General features: G+C 43.9%; 1 protein-coding gene across 2 annotated transcripts in view; it reads right to left on the reverse strand.

Moving 5' to 3' along the window:
• Positions 1-9,601: 9,601 nt before the first annotated feature.
• Positions 9,602-15,052, reverse strand: part of Rnf182 (ring finger protein 182) — a 70,986-nt gene continuing 65,535 nt past the window's right edge. For both annotated transcript variants that reach the window (XM_045137086.1, XM_045137087.1), the window contains exon 2: positions 9,602-12,584. In XM_045137086.1, coding sequence (XP_044993021.1) covers positions 11,641-12,384 — 744 coding nt within the window. In that variant the 5' untranslated portion in view covers positions 12,385-12,584 and the 3' untranslated portion in view covers positions 9,602-11,640. The remainder of the gene's footprint in view (positions 12,585-15,052) is intronic.

Consider the following 15,052-nt stretch of genomic DNA (forward strand, 5'->3'; position numbering starts at 1 on the left):
GAATCATTTGAGAATTTCAGGATCTCAGAATGAATTGTAAAAATGTGGAGAAAACAATACAGTGACATGGTGAATGTTTGAAACAACCATGGGAAATGACTGGACCACAGGCACTTCACCAAACATGATGCTTCCGCTGACAAAGAGGACGCCCACCAGGAGACGGGTTTAGCACTCCAACCCCACTGTGCATGGGTGCTGAAACCGAACAGCTAAGTATGTAGATGGTGGACAATGGAATTTAGACTTTGCACTGGTACAGTGGGGATTTACAGACCAGCAAAGGGAGCCTAGAATGGTCCAGATATTAAATAACTAGAGTTGGAAATAACAGTATGACCTCATGTTTAACTTATTCTATTGCAGATGGTTACACTCAGAAATCACTGGAGACCTGAGTGTGCCAGATACGAGAGGAACAAGGCAGCTTTTTCTCCTGGTAAGAAGTGAGCTAGGGACTGGTACACAGAAATTTGGATATCACTGTGCCTGCTCTGGCAAGACTAGAACCCCTGTCTGATTCAGTCTCATCCAAGACAGCAACAAGCAACAACTCCATCATCAGATTCCTGCTTCTTTCTGGGCTTATCCCCTGTGATCTTGCCCTCTCTGAGTCAGCCTCTTTTATAATTTTATTTATTTATTTATTTGAGAGGGTGAGAGAGGGAAAGAGGCAGACAGAGAGAGAGAGAGAGAGAGAGAGAGAGAGAGAGAGAGAGAGAGAATGGGCACACCAGGGCCTCCAGCCACTGCAAACAAACTCCAGATGCATGTATCACCTTGTGCATCTGGCTTACGTGGGTCCTGGGGAATAGAACCAAGGTCCTTTGACTTTGCAGGCAAATGCCTTAACTGCTAAGCCATCTGTCCAGCCCCTGAGTCAGCCACTTTGAGCTCACCAACCAATCAGGTCCCTCTCTTACACATCTGAGCCTGGTGATGCGCCTCGTTCTAATTACATGTCTGATTCGTACACTTGCACCTGAGCCACCTGTGTGAGCCCCTCACCTTCGCTGTCCCTTTCTTCCCTTGTGAGGAACATGTTCCTTGTCTCTCCTCATGCAGACTGGCAGGGGGAATATTTCCTTCTGCTTGGGCGTTTTTCTGCTTTGCTTTCCCTCTTAAGTCGAATTCTCTCCAAAATGAACTTCATACCCCTCCTGCCCCTGAGCCTGTGCTTTCAGCCCTTGGCTACCACAGATAAGACCCTGAGGCTGGGGAGCTGCTGGTGTGGGAGTATCTGATCCCCAGAGCTCCCCCGCTGTTTCCTGGCTCTCTCAACTGAATGGGTCTGGACACAACACCCTCGTAGCAACAACACACCAGGCCCCTTTAGCTTGATTTTCAGCAGCAATCGCCAATAACAGGAGTCCCTGCTTCCTTAAGTGTGCACTCTGTGACTTCCTTCCAAGAGTAAGAAATGGAAAAGGGAGAAAATCTGACAAGCACTATGATGGCCAAGTGGTTAAGGCAAATACCAGGAGAAGAGGCACCATGGTGCGATGTCATGAAACTGGCATTCCGCCTTGTGGTCTTGATCCCCAAGCTCATGAACCAGTCTAATCCTGAGGAAAACACCAGACAAAACTCAATTGGGGGGCTGCTTCATAAAGTATCTGACCAAACTGTCACGGGCATCAAAAATACAGAAAGTCTGAGAAACTGTCATCCCCAATGACCAATCTCCTAATGAGACATGTTAACCAAAGGTGTTGTGGTGCCGGGGAGATGGCTCAGCCATTAAAGGCACTTGCTGGCAAAGCCTGACAGGCAGGGTTTGAGTCCCCGGTACCCAGGTAAAGCCACATACACAAAGCGGGTCATGCGTCTGGAGTTCGCTTGCCGCGATGGGAGGTCTTGGGTACACCTATTCTCTCTCTCTGTCTGCCTTGTACTTTCTCTCTCTCTAGTAAATTTGAAGGGGGGGGTTGAGGTAGAGTTTTACTCTAGTCTAGGCTGATCTGAAATTCACTCTGTGTTCTCAGGGTGGCCTCAAACTCACAGCAATCCTCGTACCTCTGCTTCCCAAGTGCTGGGATTAAAGGTGTGCACCACCATGCCAAGCTCAATAATTTTTTTTTTTTTTTGAGGTAAGGTCTCACTCTAGCCCAGGCTGACCTGGAATTCACTATGGAGTCTCAGGGTGGCCTTGAACTCACAGCGATCCTCCTACCTCTGCCTCCCAAATGCTGGGATTAAAGGTGTGCGCCACCATGCCCAGCTCAATATTTTTTTTAAAAAAAGCAATATGAAGTCAGTATAGTTTAACTGGTATAAGCATTATTAATTTAAGGGGAATTTGATGTATGTAGCCCCTCTTTTAGCCAAAAACTAGTGAGAGCTTGATACTGGAGAACATAATCTTTGTCTCCATAGGATTCTGATCTGGTTCCCAATTCCAGATATGGGTTGAGACATCATGCCCAGAGGCATTCCCTCCACCCCAAAATAACTGACTACTGCTCCCACAATGCATAAACTACAACCCCATAAGGAATACCTGCAACCCTACTGAGGAGCATCCCCAACGGAAATGGGGGTAGGGATGAGGGAAAAGAGGGGACCAGCACATAATGTATGCATACGAAACATACTTGTTAATAATAATAATAAACATTTAAAAAGTAATATGATATCCTGGGTAGGAGCTTGAGACCACAAAAGGAAATTAGGACAAAACCAAGGAAATTCAAATAAAGTATGGAGTTTAACATATTAACGGTGGTTCATTACAGCAAAGTGTTCTATATTAATATGTGGGATGGCAATAAGAGGGTATGGAATACATGACAACTCTCTGTACTATCTTTTGAATTTTTCCACAAGTCTAAAGGTTTAAAAATAAATTTACTTTAAAATAGTTGCTTAATGCTGCTTGTAAGATAGCCTTAGGGGGCTCTCCTCAGACTCTTCACCCAAACCCTAAGAAGCTGAGAACTCAAAACCAGAGTTTAAGGAACACAGAGAGTTAGCTAGCCATAAAGAAACAAGATCCCATGTTGATGCTTCTAAAGTTATAAACATAATTAATACAAGACTCACAAATATCATAACCAACAAAAGAAAAGTGAGGGGCAAGTGATGTGTATCAAACGTCTTCTCTTTTGGAGAAGTGAGGGGGTGTGGTATAAAGTAGAGAGATTAACACACACACACACACACACACACACACACACACACACACTTACAAGAGATTATGTCAAGTAGACAGGAGCTCAGATGGGAAAAGAAAACATTTACATTTCACCTGGCAGCATCCCTAATTTAACTACCACATGAGGAAGTCATGTCACCATGGCATCTGACTGACACAATGCATTAAGTCAGTTAGCCCAGCCCAGGATCTGGACCACAGAAAGTGCTCACTAAATCGTAGTGTTATCATTTCAGGACACACCAAAGCAGAGGCTACAGGAAAGGGAAGTTTTGTCACTCAAAAGCACAATGTAATTAAGAAAACACGTTCTTTTGATCAAGTTCATTGCTGCTCAGTGCATACCATGTAACAACTTTGAAATCCGCTGTTCTTGTAATTGTCCTTATACAGACAACAGATCCAACCTCGCACTTACCTGCATAATTGAAAACAAATGATGCCTGGCAGATGCTTAATTATTTCTGAATTTCCTATTAAAACAATATCAACATCCCATAAAATAGATTTTGATGAATAACCTGGCCACAATAAATCTATATAAAAACACCAGATTTGGTGAGCTGAGATTTTCAGATTATGAAACCATTAATCATTGTAAGTGTTCTCTCTCATTTCAACAAGTTACTTTCTGCCGATAGGGCCATGACATGTTCTTTTACACTTAAAATCATGATGATTCCAGTTCTATTCAAGATCATTTCTGAGCCGGCAAACCATTTTTGCGTCTCTCTATTGAATATAAGAAATGTTAAAGTGAATTTAAAATGAAAGTCTACAGGGCTCCTCTGCACATTTTCACAACTCAAACATAGTGAGATGGTATGAACACTAGTTAATAAAGAACCTTGCTCTCTAGTGACATTGCTACTGAGGAATTCCCAACTCTGGCTGAGTGTGGCCACACTTCAGATGAAACCAGAAGCAGCGCTGTAAACGCTAAGAGCTTTCAGACCTGCCACACTGCTTACACACGGCCACCATGTTCCTTATAAGAGAAGATGTCCTCAAATGCCTGGAACCCATGGAGCTCATATTTAGAACTCAGAAATGCAGCGAGGACTCACTGTTTTCAAAGTTGCTCACAGGCCTGCTGTAAGAGAGGGAAGGAAGGGGGCTGCCAAAAAGCAGCAAGCTAATTCGCCCAGAAGAACCCTGGAAAGTTCAATGATCAGCACACCAGCCAGCTCTGAATGTGCAATGGACAGTCACTGAGAAGGTGGCAGAGAGGACACGAGCCTCCCAGGTCCTCTAAGTCAACTAAATGCACCCAGACAACTGCTGCTGCCCCGCCCTGCCCTGGCAAAGCTGAGGAAAGGCCTGTCCTCTGAGCCTCCAGGGCCCCAGGGTGGGAGATGAGCAGCCCTCTGGTAAACAGGAATAAATGCTAGGCTGAAGAGTGGAAAGAGGTGAATACTCACCTCCTCCGCCAGGCCTGCAAAACACTGACAGCCAGGATTATCCTCTGTGGGGGAAACTCATCAACTTGAAAGATGGACCTACTTAGAGTGAGAACTGATCATCTGCCAGTAATACAGGGGATCCCCTTAAGGAGTCACTGATGACAAATCCCAGTTGGGTATACAGAGCTTCCAATGAGGTTGTTTAGCTCCTTACTAACCTGAAAAGACAGCTGAAAATCAGAGATGTGGGGGGCTAGTTCTCCATGAAAGACAGAGAACGCAACAGACGGACTCATTTACTCACAGGACACAGACCAGGCAGGGAGAAAATCAATATGTGGAAGGTCTGGAATCAATGTTCTCACCAAGGTCCATGATGACAATGCACTCATGGAAACAAGAAGAGAACCCATGCGAGAAAGGAGGGGATAGGAAGGGGTTCCACTAACCTATTCCTGGCCCTTTCTTGTGATCCCACTCATTATTTCTAAGTGTTGGCATTTCATCTGTCCAATAAGGTGGTTAGATGCTGACCCTATAAACCTTTCTAGTACCCTAACATTTGATGATAGGAACTTTAGGTCTTGTGTTTTCAAAAAGTTGAGAATTCATTATGGAAGTCCCATAGGCTCAATAAATAACTAGTACTTAATTATTCCACTTGAGACTTCCTTCTATATATATTTGATGTTTCCCTGTGTGTAACAGCTCCTGGAGTAAGAATGCCAACGGGAGTGTGAGGAACAAAGTTATAAAACTTTGAAAAGAGTGTCCATTAAGTTAGAAACAAGAGAAATTGTCAACAACCTTTCACTACGCACACTCTTTCCCTGGCTTACATTTGCTCTTCTAGGTGGACCCACAGCCTGACTGTGACCTGGAATACGGCCGTCTCTTAAATTCGGGTGCTGGCTCAATGACTTATCTCTGTAGGCAGATTCTAGATTGTACATGGTTGTTTGTTTGTTTCAATTCCCTAGCGCACATTTCACAAAATGTGTTCCACTGAACACAAAATATTTACAGATGTCTTAAGACAGGGTTCCAAGGTTAGATAGGTTTGGGAAACACTGGACTGCACCACTGCAAGGTGCGTTAAGGGGCTCAATGCTCAGACATTGCCCAGTGCCGGTGCCCAATGAGTCTCTGAGAGGAAGACAGGGGCTGTTCGGCCTCCTCAACCCACACAGCAGGAAGTCTTCCCTTCTTGTAACAGCTATTTGGACACATTTCTTACATGCATTTTGGAACACTTGTAATGAGGCACTCCTTTTAAAGACCATAATTGTTTTTATATTTTTCCAGCAAAGCATGACAAGTTTGTGACTCTATCAAAGAGTCAAGGGATATTAGTGTACTTTGCATGGTAGGTAACCAGAATATGAGTGAAAATAATGAATCTTTAAGTTTTGTACCAAAAAAAAAAAAAAAAAAAAAAAAAACTGGGACTGGAGAGATGGCTTAGAGGTTAAGGCACTTTCCTGTGAAGCTGAAGGACCCATGTTCTAGTCTCCAGATTCCATGTTAGCCAGGCACACAAAGGTGAGGCAAGCTCAAGGTCGCACATGCCCACTAGGTGGCACAGCATCTAGGGTTAGATTTCAGGCTCTGGTGCAACAATTCTCTCTCTCTCTAAAAAAAAACTGGCAAGGTTCCTATTTGGTATATAAAGCTGTAAATAGGGAACAGAGGTAAGTAATTAGCAGTTCAATTTTCTTCTTCTGTTCCCCAAACAGAATTTCATATTCTATGGTCTCTCAGGACTACTTCTTCACTCCACCCTCCACAGAGACAGCAGAAAGTGCCAAAATTAGTCTGTTAGTTGTTCCTTTTCAACTGGTGGTCGAATTATAGATGGCTAGTAATTTTACAATTTGGAAAGCTCCAACCAAGAGAAAAATTGCAATGACATAAGCATACATAGTTCTCCCTGGAAAGTGGAGAAAAACCACACCGATGAGAGGAGCTATCAGAGGCCAGCCTGCTGCTTAGAAGGATGTCTCCACTGCCCACAAGGAGAACAAGGGGAAGAGAAAAGAGTCCCTTGGAGACAAGGAGCTATGTTCATTTCTCTCCGAGAAGTCAAAAGGAGGTTATGAGCAGTCAAAAATGCACTTTCAGTAAGTATTTAAATGGGTTGGTGGAGGACTAACCTGACTTGCTTTCACCCAAGTTTCCTGGAAGTAAGTGTGTGTGTGTGTGGGGGGGGTATGTGTGTGTATGTGTGTGTGTGTGTTTGTGTGCACCTATGTTGGGGAATTATGCACAAGGGAACAGTGGCTGCCCAAGATTGTTCCATAAATGGCATTGTGAAATCAGAAAATAAGGAAGAGGGAGGAAGAGTGTGGGATGTTTGGCTCCACACTTATCAAAAATAGTTGTCTATTTATTGATAAGTGATGTTTTTTAACATTAAAAATAGTTCATAGCTGAAGTGCTATTAAACTAATTAAAACTTACTTAAATTCTGCTAGAAGATAAGCTTTTTTATCTGGAAACATAAATAATACAAAGTTAGATTTACTCCAAACAATGGAGAAGAAATTGAATATTAGCCAGTGCTATGATGTGCCTAACCTTAGTCCAGTCTAATAAGAAGGGGTAATTTTGATTGGCTCTGCCATATTGGAACGGTGTTGGCAATAATTAGGGGAAGTGTTATGCTGAAGATTATGCATCATACATTTACCCAAAAGAGAGGACAAACACAGCTAAAAGGTAACTGTTGACAGTAAATGGTGAATGCACCAGCAGCAATAATACTGTTCTCACAGTATCATTTGAAAATCTTTGTGGGGCTGGAGAGATGGCTTAGTGGTTAAGCGCTTGCCTGTGAAGCCTAAGGACCCCGGTTCGAGGCTCAGTTCCCCAGGTCCCACGTTAGCCAGATGCACAAGGGGGCGTACGCGTCTGGAGTTCGTTTGCAGAGGCTGGAAGCCCTGGCGCGCCCATTCTCTCTCTCTCCCTCTATCTGTCTTTCTCTCTGTGTCTGTTGCTCTCAAATAAATTAATTAATTAATTTAAAAAAAAAAAAGAAAATCTTTGTGTAAAAGCTTGAAGGATTTTTTTCTTTTTTGAGGTAGGGTCCCACTCCAGCCCAGGCTGACCTCGAATTCACTCTGTAGTCTCAGAGTGGCCTCAAACTTATGGCAATCCTCCTACCTCTGCCTCCTGAATGCTGGGATTAAAGGCGTGTGCCACCATACCTGGCTCTTGAAGGATCTTTTTTATAAGATCTGTTGTCTGTGTACTGACCTAACGATTCCCTCTTTCTTGGCTGTGATGGTTACATGTTCTCTTGCTTCCTCTCTTTCCCCCTGGATATTCCAGAACATTCCCTGGGGCAGCTTCAACTGAGCATTCAGAGTTCTAGGCTTAGGGCAGTGAGCTTTGGCTCTCCTCTCTTTGTATCATCATTTCTCCATGGCCTCACCCTCAGTTGCTTCTGCAGTCTGACTCTCAAAGATGGATGTCCAGGCCAGGCCTCTTGCCTGGGGGACATGGGTGCAAACACTCAACACAACTTCTTTTCATGGGAAAACCAAGCTCAAAACAAATGACTGTCACGCACCTCTTTCTCCTGTGATTCCAACCCTCTCAATTCAAAAGGTTAATATGTTGCCCATCTAATAAACTCCTGATTAATTAAAATGCTTGCAGAGTAATTGTTTCACTAATTGAATGTTTTAATTAAATCAAGACTTTAAAGACTATATTAGCACATGTCCCAACTTGGTATACATAGTATTGAGGACACTTGAGTTTCTGACATTTTTTTTTATTCCTAAACTTAATGTACCTTAATGTCAGAGCCATGAATAATGACACCAAATATGCACAGGTTTGGATGATAGCATAGATTGAAATTATATAAGGAATTGGACAGATCATTACTGTGTCCGAGACTCAACTGGAATTTCGTCAAGTCATACACAATTCTTTATAAATATCTTTTATATAAAAGTAAGCTTAGAAGGAAAGACTCAATTCTAAAGCTCCAGGAGTAAAAATTTGTAAGGGATTTTGGAGAAAAATATATATGCAAAGACATGGGAAATGTACAAAACTCAAGTTAAAAGAACAAATGGTTAAACTCTTGCAGATTTTATCTGAAGCCAAGGCTGCCAGAGCCTTTAGGAAAATTCTGGAATAATATGTGGCCTTCAAAAGAGTTAAGGCAACTATTGGGGCTGGGTTGACAAGAGGATGCGAAGAGTGTGAGTCACAAACAACGCAGCCCCAGGGCTCCTGCCTCCACGCACTCTTCATGCCGTCTCCCCCCCCACCCCAGCCCCCCCCCACACTTACTCCAAGACCTGGACTGAACCCCATCGCTTTGGCTAGTACTACCAGGATGCTTTGGCTTCAAGTCTATCAGGCTGACATACTTAGAAACTCCTTCAAAGTGTCTACACCGTTCATTATCTGTTAAGTGGTTGGTGCTTTCTGGTCTCTTGGTAGCCAGGTATGAGCTCACAGGGTATTCAGGAGAGCTCTGTAACCTGCTTCTCGGCTCACTTATATAAATATTTCAGAAGCAAATAAAGCCATTATTCTTGATTTTTACAAGTACACAGAGGTGCTATATATTCTTAACTCTACTTTATCCAGCCATCATGGTTAGTGTATTTTTCATTTGCCCAGATTGTACAAGGTTAGTTATTCCTCCACTAAATTGGATTTACTTTCATTACCCTTCCCTAATATTGCCTCCTGTTTCAAAAATAAGGTATGGAGCACACCTATAATCTCAGGACTTGGGAGGCAGAGGTAGGAGGATCACTGTGAGTTCAATGCCAGCCTGGGACTACAGAGTGAGTCCAGATCAGCCTGGGCTAGAGAGAAACCCTACCTTGAAAACAACAAAAACCAAAGAGAAAGAGAGGAGGCTGAGAGGAGCGGGATGGGCGGAGGCTTGGCAATGGGGAGGCTCTCAGTGCACGTACGTGACAAAGGCCTTGGCTTACTTGTTGCTGATGCTCTGTGTGTTGTACTCACCTGAGGTTAACAAGGGCCCAACCACTGATAAGAGAAACCAAACATCTCGTTTAGAAATAACAACAATTTAATAGACAAGAGGACATCGGCACATGGGATGCAGTATTATCACACCGCCCTTGTTCATTCAACAGCATGGACAGTGGTGGTTTTCTGTAGTTGTTATCTCCACACATTTAAAACTCTTTAAAACCAGCCCAACTTACTGGCAACAAAGAAAAGACTGCCATGATACACAGAAACGTGAGTTTAGCACTGTAGACATTGTACAAAGAAGCAAACCACGTAGTGCCCATCCCAGAGCTTTCTGGAAATCTCATCCTATGAAAATTCACCAATTTATTCAATGTTACATTTCAGACAAAGTAAGCCTTTTTTAAAAAAAAAACTTTATAAATATATAAATCCAAACCACAAATATTTACTCAAAGTACAAACAAATTTCTGGAAGTTACAGTCACAATACTACCTAAAACTAGATTCTCTGGAATCATAAATGTACTTTGCTCTCTCCTGGGGCTTACATTTAGTTGGACCACACCCCACACGGACTCTCATCATTCTTACCTTGCGCATACATGTTCTCAAAGTTAAAAGTTATATAATTAAAACCAAACTGCTACTCTAGATAAGTATCAAATTTTCCTTAATAAAGTGGTTGGAACTGTCTCACTGTAACTATTCTGCACAACAAATATTTCACCACAAACAAGTTAAAGTAGTCTCAATAATGCCCTTTTCTAAGCATTACAAATATTTCAATTTTAGTCATCACTTAGGGAATAAAAAGGCTTTTTTAATTCTTTTTGCCTAGTTTCTGTGAACATTCTACTTTCCCAAATCTAAAAGCTGCTAGACAACTTCTTCTCATAGGTATATACATTCAACCTCCCTTGCCTTGTAAAAAGGAGTTCATTACTTCAAGCCACATGACATATGCTTTTATGTGAAATACAGTTAAGAATTTGAATCTATTCCAAAACTGACTGAATGGCCACAGGTACACTGTCACCTGCACTTTCCTCCCTGGAAGGATCTTTGCAAACAGGGCACCAGGTTCACATGTCTCTCCCTCTGCACTTCTACGATGCACAGTCTTCACAGAAACCAGAACCACTGTGCTCTGGGACAACTCAACAGAGTACTGCAGGACACACGGGTCCTCAGTGCCACGAGCTGTGGCGAGAGCATCTGGCAGCCTCCCTCTGCGCTTTCATGGGCACAGTCGGGGAAACATAAGAAAGAAAAGAGCATTCGCACACTGCCAGCATCGGCTCAAATGGAACTTTGTTTAGGAGAAGGTGTGAGCTGATTGAGAAATGTGCTTAAAAAACAAAGTTGGGGTGCTTTAAGGAAGGATTCCATGAACAATAAGTGTTGTATGAGAAGGTCGTTCTCCATTCTCAGAGAATCCTGGGAAGAGAGGACAACACAGATGGGTTATGTTCAAGTGCTCATGTTCTGCCTCGAAGTCTACATCGTGCAAAGTCCTTGGTGCTTTCCATCCCCATCAGCAACATGACAAAACAGGAATTCAACTGGAACCAAGGGAACACAGCCGAGTGTCCTCATAGCAGGGGACAGCACACACAGGGGACAGGGATCTGAGGGTGCAGGAGACCTCAGGAGTGGCATTACCTGAAGAGAGGAAGCACCTGGAGATGACCTGGGACCCCGTTGCCACACCCTTCACACCCACGTGGCATCTCACCCCCATCATGGAATCCCCATAACTGTGAGAGGAAAAACCCATACATCCACCTTTCCACAGAGACCCTGCATGACACACCTCAGCTGGCAACTCTCTAGAAGCACTGGCTGAAGTCCTGCCTTTGCTCAGGGAAGCCTCCATGAAGGCTGTACTTCTTGGTTAACCCCACATAAAAATGAGCATGTGTTGACTTCCAGCAGCCAGAAAAGCCCATCAAGTCAACATCTGGATGGAAAACAGACCACAAATGTATGGCCAAGGGCTGTGTTAATGCCACAGATACCCAGCATAGAGAACGTAACAGAAAGTCAGTTACACACACATACATCATTTGAACATGGCCTGTGTGTCAAGTCTCCTGTCTTGCTTATTGATTAAGAAGGCAGTGCCATACAGTCCAGAAACTCATGACATACACATTGGCAAAACCCGTACACCATCAGAATGACAAGGCTGGACGGGACAAGGCTGACAAAGACAACGCCGAGGGTGACTTTCTTAGACACCAGTAAGTAGATGCCCAGGGGCAAGGAGCTGAAGTAGAGCAGGCCCAGCAGCCACACTAGCACACGGATGGACGTCTGGAAGAGGAGGGAGGTGCAGTTCCACACTGTCCAGTTGTGGGACACCGTGGTAACAGAGTCGAAGCTTGCTGGCCTATAGAATTCCACCACAGGGGTGGAGCTCAAAGACGGGGAGCTCTCCCTCTGAACCTCCATGATTGTTATCACCAGGCAGTTGGAGGATGTGTGGGAAGGGCTGACGAGGGAGGCCAGCCTCTTGGGGGTGAGCAGCAGCTCCGTGGGGTTCTCTGGCAGGCACTTCTTCCCTTTGCCTCCGCAAGTCAAGTTCACAAGGATGTTGTTGTCGTCCGGCAGGCTGCTGACTTCGTCATCTGGCAGGCATGTCTCAAACCTGCAGAAGGGACACACGATGACACCTTGTGGGGAGTCCCCGAAGTCTATGATCTTGTAGAGGCATTTGGCACAAACCCTGTGACAACACTCCAGCACCTTGGGCTTCCTCTGCTTCAGATTGTAGCGGTTGTAACAGATCTTACACTCCAGCTCGTCGGGGACCTGGCCCTCCGCAGGGTCTTCGGGCAGCTGGCTAGCCATCTTGAGTAATGTACGCAACCTCTCACAGACAGCCCCGGATGAGGAACGACGTCAACTAAGGCATCCCTCTGCGTATCACGTCACTCAGTCCGGCAGGAAGGTGGGGGGCTAGCAAAGCAGAGAGAGGCCAGGCATCTTCTGAGCATCTTCAGCTTCTGCTTGGAACCCTCTGTCTCAAAAGCATATTGTAAAACACACATCTGCAAAGACAAAACAGGAGATTCAGCCATACTAAGTATTCTGTGATAAAAAAAAAAAAATTTAAATTTTAAAAACAAAGAAAAAACCCAACAGATTCTATTGTAGTGAGCAGTTCACTGGAAAGGTCTTTCTGGAAAGTACTGCATGGAATTTTCTGAGCTCTAAGGATTAGCAGCAACAGACTTAACAGGTTAAATCTCTCAGGGGACAGGAGAACGCCGTCTCCACGCTCCAGCGCACAGATGAGATGGGGGGGCCCCGCAGCTGTGAGCACTGTGCTGTCGCACCCTACAACATCGTGTTGACTCTGCCGTCAGGGATTCCCTCTCTGAAACTTTTCCAAGGTCTGGCCTCTGAAAACAGAATGGGACATGCAGGGATCAAAGTAACAGAGGAACTCAGAGAGCCTTTGTAAAAACTACTAAGTACCTTCCATAGTGCTTACAAACACCAAAGAAGAGAATCGTGTTGTTACTGTCTTTTGCTTGTTTGTTTTTTGAGACAGGGTCTCCCTGTGCAGCCCAGGTTCACACTCGCTGTATAGTAGCCTTGAACTCAAGACAATCCTCCTATCTCAGCCTCCAAAGTGCTGGGATTACAGGTGTGTACCACCATGCCTAGCTTTCAAAGAAGACATTCTTGAGTATCAAGTTAAGAATAGTATTTTCAGTGGACACTGCAAGGCTTATAATTGGCCAGCCAGGCCAAATGAGCCAAGGGTGCAAAGATGGCAGGTATGTCATGGTGGAAAACAACTGCCCTCCAGCTGGACTGGAGGCCCGCTCCATGGGGGGGAACACATCCCTAATACTGAAAACTTAAAACAGGGGTAGTCATGAGCCCTAGGTTTGTAACATCTGCTGATGTCTGGAAAAATGTATATACTATGCTTAATGAAAATGCCCAGTAAGCCCTTCTCTTAACATTTATACCCTTATCTTAACGCTACTCTCACTTTGGGTAGAGAATCCTCTCTTTTCAGATGGCAGTGACCTTGGGATGACTCAGAAGGTATCACAGTGCTGGAAAGAAGTGATTGGAGTACTGAGTAACATCTCAATCACACCTTCTAAGGCTCAGGGTCTAATGTGGAAGAGGTGGAGGAAAGAATGTAAGAGCCAAAGGAAGGGTAGGACTCCTTACAATGTGCTCCCTCCAGACATAAAATGGCCTGGATATCCTTGACCTCACAGTGCCTGACACTACCTACACAAGACCATCATAAGAGGAGGAAAAGATCATGACATCAAAATAAAAGAGAGACTGATTGAGATGGGGAGGGGATATGATGGAGAATGGAATTTCAAAAGGGAAAGTGGGGGGAGAGATGGTATTACCATGGGATATTTTTTTTTAAATTTTTATTTATTTATTTATTTATTTGAGAGCGACAGACACAGAGAGAAAGACAGATAGAGGGAGAGAGAGAGAATGGGCGCGCCAGGGCTTCCAGCCTCTGCAAACGAACTCCAGATGCGTGCGCCCCCTTGTGCATCTGGCTAACGTGGGACCTGGGGAACCGAGCCTCGAACCGGGGTCCTTAGGCTTCACAGGCAAACGCTTAACCGCTAAGCCATCTCTCCAGCCCACCATGGGATATTTTTTATAATCATGGAAAATGTTAATAAAAATTGAGAAAAAAAGAATAGGTCTTTAGGACATGTTTTGATGGGGATAAGAGGATTTTTAAGTGACACATACAACATTCACCATGTTAGTGTAAAGAAATCTGTCCTATAAAGGACCATAGTATATGACTATTCAGTTCCATGTTTCTATGCCAGCTTGTGCACAGACATTCACATGAAGTAGAATGAAGCATAAAGCCCTTTCACACAAAAATTATAAGCAAGTCAAGTATTCCTAAGACAGAACATGGATAACACAAGCAATCACATCTCTACACACTCTTTCCTGCATAACTACCAAGAAACACTCAATACTTACCTACTCGCTGACTTTACATCATGAAAAGTCTGTCTACTGAAAGCAGAGGCAGATTGCAATGCACAGTCCTTACGCCACTAACAGTGGAATCATGACCAGCAGCTCTGGACAGAGGGCTAAGTCCATGGGCACGGTTAGTTGTGATGGTTGGTATTAATGAAAGGGAGCAGCAATGTGGGAAAACTCCAAACCACCTTCATTAGGTTTAATACTTGTGAAATTTGTGGTAGTAGATCTGCCTTATATTGGGCTTTGCTTGGAAAAATATCAAAATGGATATGATTTTCCCAGAATATCCCACATAATAATAGCAGGAAGCTGTGTTAACATTTCTTTTAAATTAATTAGTCAATTTATTTATTTAGAGAGAAAGAAAGAGAGAGAGAGAGGCAGAGAGAGAGAACAGGTGTGCCAGGACCTCAAGCCACTGCAAATAACTCTAGACACATGCACCACCTTGTGCTTCTGGCTTATGTGGGTCCTGGAGAATTGAACCTGGGTCCTTTGGCTTTGCAGGCAA

The sequence above is a fragment of the Jaculus jaculus genome, chromosome 17, assembly GCF_020740685.1.
Source record: "Jaculus jaculus isolate mJacJac1 chromosome 17, mJacJac1.mat.Y.cur, whole genome shotgun sequence".
NCBI lineage: Eukaryota > Metazoa > Chordata > Mammalia > Rodentia > Dipodidae > Jaculus > Jaculus jaculus.